The sequence below is a fragment of the Monopterus albus genome, unplaced genomic scaffold (genome assembly GCF_001952655.1).
Source record: "Monopterus albus unplaced genomic scaffold, M_albus_1.0 scaffold45.1, whole genome shotgun sequence".
Lineage (NCBI taxonomy): Eukaryota > Metazoa > Chordata > Actinopteri > Synbranchiformes > Synbranchidae > Monopterus > Monopterus albus.
In genome coordinates this window covers 52,830-64,290 of record NW_018127925.1, presented here as the reverse complement: position 1 = coordinate 64,290, position 11,461 = coordinate 52,830, and the positions used below count along the sequence as shown (strand labels likewise).

Sequence of the window (11,461 nt, the reverse complement as noted above, 5' to 3'; positions counted from 1 at the left end):
TTATTGAGCCATGTGATGAAAAGCAAATACTGCAGCAAGAGTCAACCGAATCATACTGAGGGAAAGGAAGAGTGGAGGAAAGAGAGACGAGAATGAATGAGGGAAGGCGAAGGTGTCAGAGCTGTAGGTTGAGGTGGGTGAGAGGAGAGGGTGGGGGTGAAACTCCCCAAATGGAACAGCTTGTTCTCATAGCTGGTTGAATCTTTTGCTGGGGGCTTCAGAACCTGACAGACAAACAAAGAACAGAATTCACAGTGATGACCTTTTCCAGGTTTCCTAAGAACTTCACGTTTCACACTCACACACCCACAGTCATATAAATTAAAATGTGCCTTCATAGATATTTGGGTATTTGGATAAGTGAATGTAGCATCAGACAGTCATACGAGTTGTACTCGAGCTGAGGGACCAGGTATGTATTGAGCCAAAGGAAACACAAATGGTGCCTGCAGAAAAACATCACTGCAGCGCCAACAGCTCCGCCCTTTGCTTTTCCCATTACATCCCATCACAGCCAAAAGTGTCAGATAAATGTGTTTTGTGGTAAAGAATATCGAGCATGTGTTGATAGGATGTACAAGGTATACGGTAAAAAGAGATAAATGTAGGTCAAATATGGCAGAAGTAGGAAGAACGTGAGGTTGCTGTGGATAAAGGACAAAGGATGTGTGAAGAACCTAAACAAGATCGTCGCGACAGGCTGGACATGAGTGCGCTTCGAATACAGTAGGTGGCGGTATTCACCTTTCACATTGGTACATGTCATTAAAAACCAAAGAAGAAGAAGAAGAAGAAGAAGCGCTGTTTTTTTATTTTTTTATTTAATCTTCCGTGTAAGGTTTATGAATGATTTCATCTTCCGTGTGTCGCTTGTTAACTTGAGGCTACCTGCATGTTAGGAGAGTTGTTATTTCGCCGCTGCTGCTACCATCAAGTTCGTCTAAATGGATTATAGTGCAACCCAAAGTGGGTTCAGACAGCGTAAGTTACGTGCGTGATATTACAACTGCATATGCACATTTTGCACTTGCTATCTTGTGCCATACAACCTAAACGGAGCTGAATAATGTTAGCTTGTTGATTTCAGCTGGCTGAGGCAAACGACTGACTGTCAACAAAAAACGCGGAAGACAGTATTGGCTAATTAAATCATAGTTTGTAGCTTTACCACAACACAAGCTAAGTTGGTAGTGCTAACTAACTGGTCAGCGTTAGCTAATTTACCTAGCGTTACACAGACTAGGCAAGCTAACAGTAACGTTAAGTCCCTCCTATGTATCGCCGTTTATATATATATCTCTCTCTCTATATATATATATATTACTCATGTCTAGTCTCTGTTAAGGTTTGTGTGGAATGACTGTGCTGGTTTTGAATCTTTATTAAGCTACGTGTTTGTGCTTTTAGTTTAATGATATTTATATTAACTAACGTTATCGCTCTTGTTCCCAAGCTTCACCAGATACTATATGTTATTGACACCGATAGATAACCACCCGTCTTTCATGAGTTGAAGAGTTAGTAATGAGGCTTTAGTCAATAAATTTGATTTAATATTATAACAGAGTCTAAACTAAGTACCCAGTCAGAATCCGCTTTATTGGCCAGGTGTGTTGGACACACAAGGAATTTGTCTCTGGTACAGCGGCTGTCAATGTACATGTACATGTCCTTATGTAAGGCAGCAATGGGCAAGTAAACAATATAAGGCTGAGAGGACAGAAAGGAAAGAAAGTAATGTGCAATGTGGGTTATTGATCAGTCATACCTTCTTGGGTTAAGTGTTAATCAGAGTGACAGCCCGGGGGAAGAAACTGTCCTTGTTCCTGGTTATCCTGGCTTACAGTGACCTGTAACGCCGTCCAGAGGGAGGAGTTCAAACAGATTGTGTCCAGGGTGTAAGGGGTCTGCAGACATCTTCTCTGTCCTCCTTTTGACTCACTAGGTGTACAGGTCCTCCATGGAGGGCAGGGTGGCACCAATGATCTTTTCTGCAGTCCTGACTGTCTGCTGGAGTCTGTTCCTCTCCTGTTTGGTTGATGAGCCAAACCAGACAGTGATGGAGGAGCAGAGAGCAGACTCAATGATTCCTCTGTAGAACTGTATCAGCAGCTCCTGGTGCAGGAAGTGCATCCTCTGCTGAGCCAGCAATATGCTGTGTTCACACGCATAAACCCCTTAACATCTTTAAACCTACTAAAGATGTACTATATTTAGTTTTCTATTAAAGATACTAAAGAATCCCCAAATCTGACACAATTTGTCAACATTAAATCTGCGCATCACAAAAATATAAACGTCTCCAGAGCACGCTTTACAAAGAATTCAAGCTTACACCTGAGTATTTTATGCCTTAAAATCTCACTTTTCCCACAATCAGCCCCGCTGGTGAGCACCATAGCGGAGGCACACTATGTACATGTATCCTATGTATTATAGGATAAGGTAGAAATCACTAGAATAATGTTGACAAATTGTGTCAGATTTGGGGCATCTTGAGTACAGTATCTTTAATAGAAAACTAAATATAATACTTTATAGATGCACCAGTTGACTGGGGGAGATCAGCTGGTTTTCAACATGATTGGCCTCAAATGGTGGCCAGACATTCGTGCTGAGATATCCGATTCTGTACCAGTCAAATTTAGAGGCATGACAGCCCATTTCACTGCACACAGTGGCGCCATGGATGTATTAAGGTATATTCAGATTGGAAAAACAGCTTTTGCGCATGCCTCACCATTTTGTGTGTGTGTGGGTGTGTGTTGCACCACACAGGTTCTGTGTGGACTTCAGTGGTATGGAGCAAAGTGCATGCATTGAAATTTCAAGTTTGTTGAACTTTGATCCTGGTTGCACTGACCTCTATGCAGCCAATCACTGTTTAGCCTTTGCTTCGCCTATACTCCTAGAACCCAAGGTTATGTGTGGGTTGCGTAAACATCAATATTATTAGCTGATAAAAGTTCCATCTAGTTTATATTATGTACAAGTATCTTCCTTTTTTTTTTGAAGCATAACCTTAACTGAAGACTTTGGGTTGCCCAAAATTCTATGTGCCTGCCCCTCGGGGGCGCCACTGCTTTCTGACAGGGAGATTAGATCCAACTTAAAACTGATGATGTAATCTGCTCTTACTACAAGTGTATGATAATGTAAATACTCTTTCAGGAAAATGGCATTGAAGAGCTAAAACAAGAATTGTTATTTTGTGTACAAACTTTGTAAATGTGTACTTTGAGGGAACGTGATGCTAAAATCATTAGTCCTTTCAGAAAAATGGGAAAATATCTGTCTGCTACAGATGTTCACCACTCTGGACACATTAGGTAACCACTCTCTCATGTCATCCAGAGCCTAATATGCGTCTAAGGAATAGCTTCATGGACAGCTCAGATGACAGCCAGCTGTTTGACGATACAAGTAGGGCCGGGGCTACATCACAGACAGGCTACAGGTGGGTGCCCTGCCAGCCAGGTAGGATTTAAGCGGTACAAAAATGTCATTTTACAACAACAGCTCAGTGTAAAGCATACTTCCAGAAACACTTGAGCCTGCTGCTGAATAAAGTCAGCTTTTTTTTTTTTTTTGAGGAACACACTGTGATTGTAGACCTGTATTAGATCAAGGGAACATCAGGCTGCCTTTGTTAGTCAGTCAAATCATGTAATTAAAATTACATTTAGGTTCTTCAGTGAGAGGAAAAATAACATCCTAATGTATTTTCTGTTAATTCAGCTTTGCAGTCTTTTGCATTATCTGCTCACAATAGAGTTGATCATATGTTCTCATTAGTTTAGCTGATTTTCTTTTGTTATGTTGGCAGGAACCAGCAGGCTGGGCCTCAAGCAGCAGGATTTCCTGGCCAGTCCCTTCTGTCAGACCCTATGTCTAACCTGGCCGTGGCATATGGCAGCTCACTGGCATCCCAGGGGAAGGAAATGGTGGACAAGAATGTAAGATTCAAAGCCCAGTAACATTTCAGGTCACAGCTAAAGCAGGCTAGAAAGGCCACATTAAATATTGCCTGTATTATATATCACACAGTATCCAAAGAATAATGACTGTGCCTGTGTGCTTGCTCGTTTCAGCTGGACAGGTTCATCCCGATTTCTAAACTGAAATACTACTTTGCTGTGGATACACTGTATGTGGGAAAGAAGCTGGGCCTTCTAGTTTTCCCTTACATGCATGAGGTAATTCTGTGCACATCAAAATGTTTGCTTCTGCTTCTGCCTGATGCTCTTGTAGTTCACATTTCAGTATAGTGTATATTATTTCTTTAGTCCATAGATGTGCCCCTATTCCTCTTGAATATTTACACATAAATAATAATGACAGTTATAATGTTTCAATGGGTTTTTGAGATAATTTTTTTTCCATAGAGTCAGCAGGTTTAAACCGTGTTATCATACTGTATGTGTAGAACTGGGAGGTGAGCTACCAGCAGGACATTCCTGTGGCCCCACGCTTTGATGTGAATGCTCCTGATCTTTACATTCCTGCCATGGGCTTCATCACATACATCCTGGTGGCAGGACTGGCCCTTGGCACACAGAACAGGTATGGGTTTTTATCAAGGTGATACAGATGTGGAAAAGACATGCCAATCAAATGCTTTATTAATGTTTGATATGTTCTCTAAACAGCAGGCTTCCTACAGATCCTTAAAAAGCCTTAAAAAATATTCAGTTTTATTTAAAAAAAACTTTTAAGGTCATATAATGACTTAGTCTTAATTATGACATGTCTTAAATTTAGAGACGACACTTAGACACTGAGACATCCTACCTTATCAAATCTGTCTATATTACCATATGTAATTAGCATTATAATTTTGTATTACAAATTTTTGTGGATTTGCATGCTGCATCTTGCTTTCACATGACTTGTATGTCCAGTCTCTTCCATATTTTCTGTTGATGGGAAAGAGATGAAGAAGCTAGCAAGATGGGGGAGATGCAAGTAAAGAAATTTTGCTCCAAGATGAAAAGTAGGCTACCAGGAAAGGTTAGCTGTCGCAAGTCATGATTTGAGGGGAAATTCCAAATTGAGCTGAACAGTTATTAAAGTTGGGACAATGGGAATTAAGGCAGCTACATATGAAATCGGAAAGACACAAACGCTACAGTGGTCCTCGAAAAAGTACGGCGCCAATGTAGATTTGCACGTCTGCTGCCACTACATCATCACCTCCTGCTGGCTCAAAGACTATACAGTGACACTAATATAAAAATAAGGAAGTCTGATACCAGTCCTGCATTAAATCCCACTGTTATGAATGTTATAATGTTCAGTCTTTCGTTACAACAGTTTGAGAGGTGGGGGCTGTGGTTTCCGCTCATGTTGAATTGCACTGTTATACTTGCACTGTTTATAGCATCGTGGAATCCTGAGAAACGAATCACAGCCTCAAAAGTGATCACAACATTTAATTAACACCTCTCTAGAAAGGTTTAAACAAAAACTGAATATTATAATGATCCTGAGGGAGGATTTTCTGTAGAGCTGTTGCATTACACTGTATTAGTTTTTGTTAGGTGGACCTACTAAATTGGCAGCTGAATGTATGCAGCCTTATTGCTCATAAAAATCTGTTTGTGATTATGCTTGTCTGTTGACCTGCAAGTTACCACAACTGTACACGCTGTTCTCTCCAAAATAAGTGACTGTATTGTCACACGCACAGACTCTATGGTCAGTCACACCAATGATTATTTAAATAGGCTTTTGTTTTAAAGCATATATAAGACATATTATTGCATACATGGGCTACATGATCATATCTGTGTTTGATATTTGATCATTTTATTGGAATGAAACATGGTTACACATGCTACACCTGTGTTAATGTGCGTTTGTTCTGCTATGGAAATGGTATTTTTATTTCTGTTTAGGTTTGATAAAAGTCTTAAATTTAATTTTAAAAAGTGTGCAGCAACCCTGAAACTGTCATTGTTAGGATCTATGCAGCAGATTTCCAACTCAGACTCAGAGATTGTATCCTTTTGTGCACTCCCCAGGTTTTCCCCAGAGCTGCTGGGAGTTCAGGCCAGCTCAGCGTTTGTGTGGTTGATCATGGAAGTCCTGGCTGTCCTGCTGTCACTCTACCTCGTGACTCTAAACACGGACCTCACGACCATAGACCTGCTCGCCTTTTCTGGCTACAAATATGTCGGGTCTGTACCTATACCAGTGTTTGCATTTTCACCTTATTTTAATTTTCATTTTAACAACACTAAGACTCTCAGGATGCCATGGCTGAGCTGTTAATGTCTGTCTCTCCTCTGTGTGTTTCTTCAGGATGATTGTAGGTGTAGTAGCAGGCCTGTTGTTTGGGAGGCCAGCATATTATCTCTCTCTACTGTGGTGCTGTGCTGCCATATTTGTCTTTATGGTGAGTAAAACATCTACAAAGTCTAAAAGGTACAGTAACTGTTCATGTTACAGAGGAAAAAAGATGTAATAAGATTACCAATACATTTAGTAAAACTGGGGATTATTAGCAAGATTACAGTTTTAACATTGTACCATAAACAGATACAGTATACTGTACTACCGTGCACATGCTCAAACGTTAAGTCCTCCACAAATCTCACAGCACCGCTCTGGTCTCGAGTGTAACCGTAGCTCACCTGGCACCTCTTGTGTCAAAACCTGAGATTTTTTGCCACTAACCCCAATACAACTTTAATCTGAGCATAACCCCCGAGGGAGGTGTTTGAGGGGGGTGTGAGTCGCATACTTAACAAAGTACATATAAATTAAATGCGTGTAATTATCATCCATCCAATGTGTATAGCCTGAATTTAGAGACTTATGGGAAAATGACTTCTACAACAAGTTTCCAGCTCATTTTATGTAGTGCTCTACAGCCTCGGGTCAACATGATGATAATGATGACACTGGATTTCTGCTTTTTGGCAATGTCCATGGTTGACTTCTTGCACAGTTTAGCTTTCTCACTCTCCTAGTGAAGTTACTAGTGTGGATTGGCACACAGATTGGAATAGTCTGCTTCGTGAGACGAGCGAGTGACAGACCAGCAGATAGATGTTGCAGTGACAGTGGTGCGGAGATTGTTACATCTGTCTGCCATTTCTAAAGTGAGAGCAGTTGTTTCTGGTTTGGTTTTGCAGTCGCATCCAGTATGACCGTTGAAATTACTCAGTCGCACTTTAAATAAATTGTGGCTGACCACTCACAGTCTGGAGCCCTGGTACGTTTGCTTTACTTTTTATTATCTTTCATTTTTTTAATTCAGTAGGTGGATTTGTTAAAGAAAACTGCACAAGTGCTCCTACTGTATATGTTAGACTAACACAAAGCATTTTAACTTTATCTTGTAAACGAGGCAGATTGGATTTTTGCTCTGTAAACTGTACTATGAGGTCATACTGTATGTGGTCACTTTCATTGTAGGTCTATAGGCTACTACCTGAATTTGCTTAATGAAAAGCTCCATACCCTGAGCAGAGGATGTTAGAGGACATTGGTTTGCTGTCTAACAGAATACACTTAATTCAAAGCTTGTGTCTTTATTTGCATATTTGGTATTGAGACAATCCAAAGTAACAAAGTAATAAAGTTGTTAGTTTAATATTGTGATACCTGGACAGTTATGCTTTTAACAGGTAATTTGTAATTGTATCAGAATACAACTTTAAAGTTGGTCATTTAAACTTTAAATGGTCTTGATAGCTTACATCTGTCCAGTTTCACCATGCAGAAATGCTGCCAGACTCTAGACAAATGTCTACTGAACTGACTTATGTTGGATGCTTTGTACACTATGAACAGTATGTCGCCCAGACCTCCACTCACCTTCCTGCTGCACTGTTCTCTTTTGACACATGTAAAATGACATGCAGACAGGTAAATTAGTTTTCCTCTTCACATATAGTATGTAACAAATGTAGAACTGATGTCAAGCTCACAAACAACCTTCATCTTCAGTTTTGTAATGTGTCTGTTTCATGTGTATCTAGAGTTTCTGTGAGCCCTGCTCTTCAGCTCTGCCACAGATCCATATTGGGTTTCAAAGAAGTTGTTACTGTAACTCTGTACAAGTCGTGTGATTAGGGGGTTGATTCAGCTCACTTACTGCATATGCATGTTTGTTGACTGGCTGTAATTTCTCCTCAGATCCGCACTCTGCGTCTGAAGCTGTTATCGGAAGTGGCGGCTGAGGGGCGACTGGTAAGAGGAGCCAGAAACCAGCTAAGGATGTACCTCACCATGTCTATAGCAGCGGCACAGCCCATCTTCATGTACTGGCTCACCTACCACCTCATCAGATAAAACCTGACACACACACTCTCTCACATTCATTCACTCACTCATGTAGATAAACTAAACGCCATCTCACCCCCCCTTAGAAAACATTCGACACAGAGAAGCTGGACTTGGATGAAAACAGTTGTATTTATATCCCATTACTTTCCAGACAAACAAAACTGCACATTCATGAGGCTTACTCCATGTACGCATAGAGCAAAACGAAGACGATAAAAAGAACATGCGAGGATTTAGTTTTTTCTCACAGCACAGCCCCATTTTCATTTTTTTGTCTTCAAAGAATTGTAGCAAGAGCAAAAAGCTTTGTTTTTCTATACTGTGTAATTTAATTGTTTTTTAGTGATATTTATGTATAGAAAGTATTATTGCAGAAGTTGCTCTTCTCTGATTTCTCATAAATGTTTGAGCCAGCTGAAAGAAAGCAAACTAACCTCACACCAACCGTCCATTTAATGTAAAGGAAGAACTCAAATCCAGGTTTAACAGTGGTCGACTGGCTCCGCTCTGTTTGTTTCATGGCTGTGAAAGGTCACACGCTGGTCTGTCACTGTTGGACCTGGAAGCAAGGACTGTCTTACTGGACTGTAGGTGTAGTAGCACCTCCATTTTATCTGTTTAATCTTTTTTGTATGTGCTTTGATACATGTATGACTTTGGCTGCCTGACAAGTTGTGAATATAATTATCAACTGTGTAAAACATGGATCTCATGGTGAGCTGATTTTGATATCCTTTTAAAAACCAGTAAGTTATTTTACTGCTTTTCATTTTGATAGATGAAAAAGGTGGAGAGAGGAGGCGGCCTTTTCCACGAAGTCTCCGTCAGATAGTTAAATGTCAAATGCTTTTTTGTGCCTGTAGATTATCTGTCACTATAAGTATGCTGTCTAAAACAGGGTAGACGTTGCATTCACTTGAATTCATTCTTTCTTTTCAAAGGTCTTGACAAGTGCACATTTGTGTAAGTCGCAGCATTTGATTAAGAATGACTAATTCTGCATAGACTGCTGTCTGACCAAAGAAAGCTGTAAATTACAAAGAACCAGCCAGCCCCCTGCCTTGGCTAGCTCCTTGTTTTTCTGTGTATCTTTCCTTCAGGATATGCATACTTGAGTCCTACTCTAAAGGTGTAACTTCTTTTTGCATTCAGAACCCTAAGAGCCATTTGTCTCACCTGTCAGGATGACTACAGTATGAACAACCCAGGGCCAAGATCCAGGGATCTACAGCATGGCCAGGGGAAGGTAACCAGGGCAGGAGAGCCAGAGAAGGAGTTGGCAGGTGAACAGGGGCCCTGGGGAAGGTAGCTAAGGCAGGACAGGAAGGGAGGGAGCTGGCTGGTGCCTGTATCAAGAACTTGGGGCCTATACTGAGCCACACTCCCTGGCTCTCCAGCCCTGGTTACCTCCACCTGGCCCCACTGCAGGCCCCTGGTTCTTGGCCCTGGGGCACCTGCCAGCCCCCTTCCTGGCTCTCCTGCTGACTGGCTCTGGCTTTTTTTATTAAATTCAACTTGATAAACTACAAGACAGTACTGAAAAGAAATTGTTTATTGGTGAGTTAAGGTACAAGTGAGTAAAATAAGTTTCCTGGACTGTAGATGTTTTAACTTAGTATTTACTAAAATGGAGAAACGCTTGAGTATTGTGGTCCACTATCCGCTCACTCAATCTGGTTATAGAATGATCTGTATGCGCTATGTGGTGTGTCTCAAACTTATTGGACTTTTTTTTTGCGCATATTTTTGCTTGTGGCTCACTAAAGCTTAAATATGTGGAACAAGTCTTTGTTATAGTTAAACAACTCTAGACTGCACAACAAACAGCTGTGAAAGACACTGTCAACCAATGAAATAAAACAAATACAGGCAGTACTATGTTAAGTGTCATACTGTGGATGTGAATATTACTATGGATCCCAACCAACTTTGCAACATTACAATAGCAGTGACTATATTTAGAAGAAAAGATTTTAAGGACAAAAATGTTCAAAACTAACTGAAAAGAGGTGGGATTTTTTTTTTTTAAAGAACCCTTAATTATTTCAGCCTGCAGTGCTTGTGTCCTTCCTGAAGCCTCTGTTGTCATGAATAGCCTGGAGAAGCCTGGTGTGCATCGTCCTCTCCACCGGATATCTGTGGTAGATGGGCAGTAGCAACAGGCAATGACAGGTGAGGGCTTCTGGTAAATGGAGTTCAGTGGCATCGGGCAAGATGGTGACTCTCATCCTGATGTTCTCCATCCCCAAGAAGGGCACACGGTCACAGCCTGTGAGGAACACTGGCGACAAATACATGGCAACGATAATATTGAAGGAGCTGGTAAAGTTAATGGAAGCTTCTAAAGAAAACTGTAGGATACCAACAGGGGAAACAAAAAAAAAATGTTTTTTCCTTAGCTCTTTATTAAATCCTGAAGCTGACAAAACATCGCTCTACTGTCTAATAAAACATGATGAATAAGAACAAACGCAATTAGGTAAAATACTTACAAAGGAATTTTTTCTTTTCTTCTGCTGTCAGTTTATCAAACACCTCCCAGAAGGTAATGATGTTTGGATGCCTGTCATGGTACTCTCCTTCATAAATGGTGTTCTGTTCAGAAAAACAAGAAGAAAACAAATCTAACAATGCTTCTAGATTAAAGGTTCATGTTTCTGGTTTTCTCTGATTACAGTAACTATAAAATGCATTTAATTTACAATTTACCACGTAATTTCCAAAGCATGCTACAAGATTTAAGTTTGATTCCCTATGTTCCAGGCAACTGACTGCAGTTTGTTTGTACAGAATCAATTAATAAAGACTTGTTTTAGAAAGGCAATCCATCGTCGTCAGTGCTAAATAAAGGAGAGTCGACTTGATCTCAAAATGAAAAGTAAGCTGGCAACAGGAATGTCCTGTCAGTCAACAATCAGTGTTTGGATGATTTCTGTGTGACTGGCAGCATCACCAAGCTGATCAAACACCTGACTGGATATTTCTCTGTACCACCACCTGAGGACGGTAGTTACAGCCATCAGTAAGGTTAGCTTCCTCAAAGAATACTGGAGTAATTCATGTGAATGGTCACCATAGAGACAGCTGAACGTAGCCTGTTTCACAAGTAAACAGACTGCAAACATAGCTAACACGTACTGAATTAAGAAGGTTATGTTATATCAGC

At 40.6% G+C, this 11,461-nt stretch overlaps 2 protein-coding genes across 3 annotated transcripts in view; one reads left to right on the top strand and one right to left on the bottom strand.

The window, feature by feature from the left end:
- The first annotated feature begins 782 nt into the window (after positions 1-782).
- On the top strand, positions 783-9,795 carry yif1b (Yip1 interacting factor homolog B (S. cerevisiae)). The gene is made up of 8 exons (XM_020600116.1): positions 783-981; positions 3,355-3,457; positions 3,827-3,956; positions 4,092-4,196; positions 4,427-4,563; positions 6,024-6,179; positions 6,304-6,397; positions 8,146-9,795. Exons 1-8 carry the CDS (start codon positions 945-947, stop codon positions 8,299-8,301), a joined length of 918 nt encoding a protein of 305 aa, XP_020455772.1. The 5' UTR covers positions 783-944; the 3' UTR covers positions 8,302-9,795.
- A 31-nt stretch (positions 9,796-9,826) lies between these two features.
- Positions 9,827-11,461, bottom strand: part of LOC109960193 (probable E3 ubiquitin-protein ligase HERC6) — a 12,558-nt gene continuing 10,923 nt past the window's right edge. For both annotated transcript variants that reach the window (XM_020600114.1, XM_020600115.1), the window contains exons 22-23: positions 10,788-10,890; positions 9,827-10,576 (exon numbers count right to left, since the gene is read on the bottom strand). In XM_020600114.1, the coding sequence (XP_020455770.1) occupies positions 10,341-10,576; positions 10,788-10,890 (339 nt within the window). In that variant the 3' untranslated portion in view covers positions 9,827-10,340. The remainder of the gene's footprint in view (positions 10,577-10,787; positions 10,891-11,461) is intronic.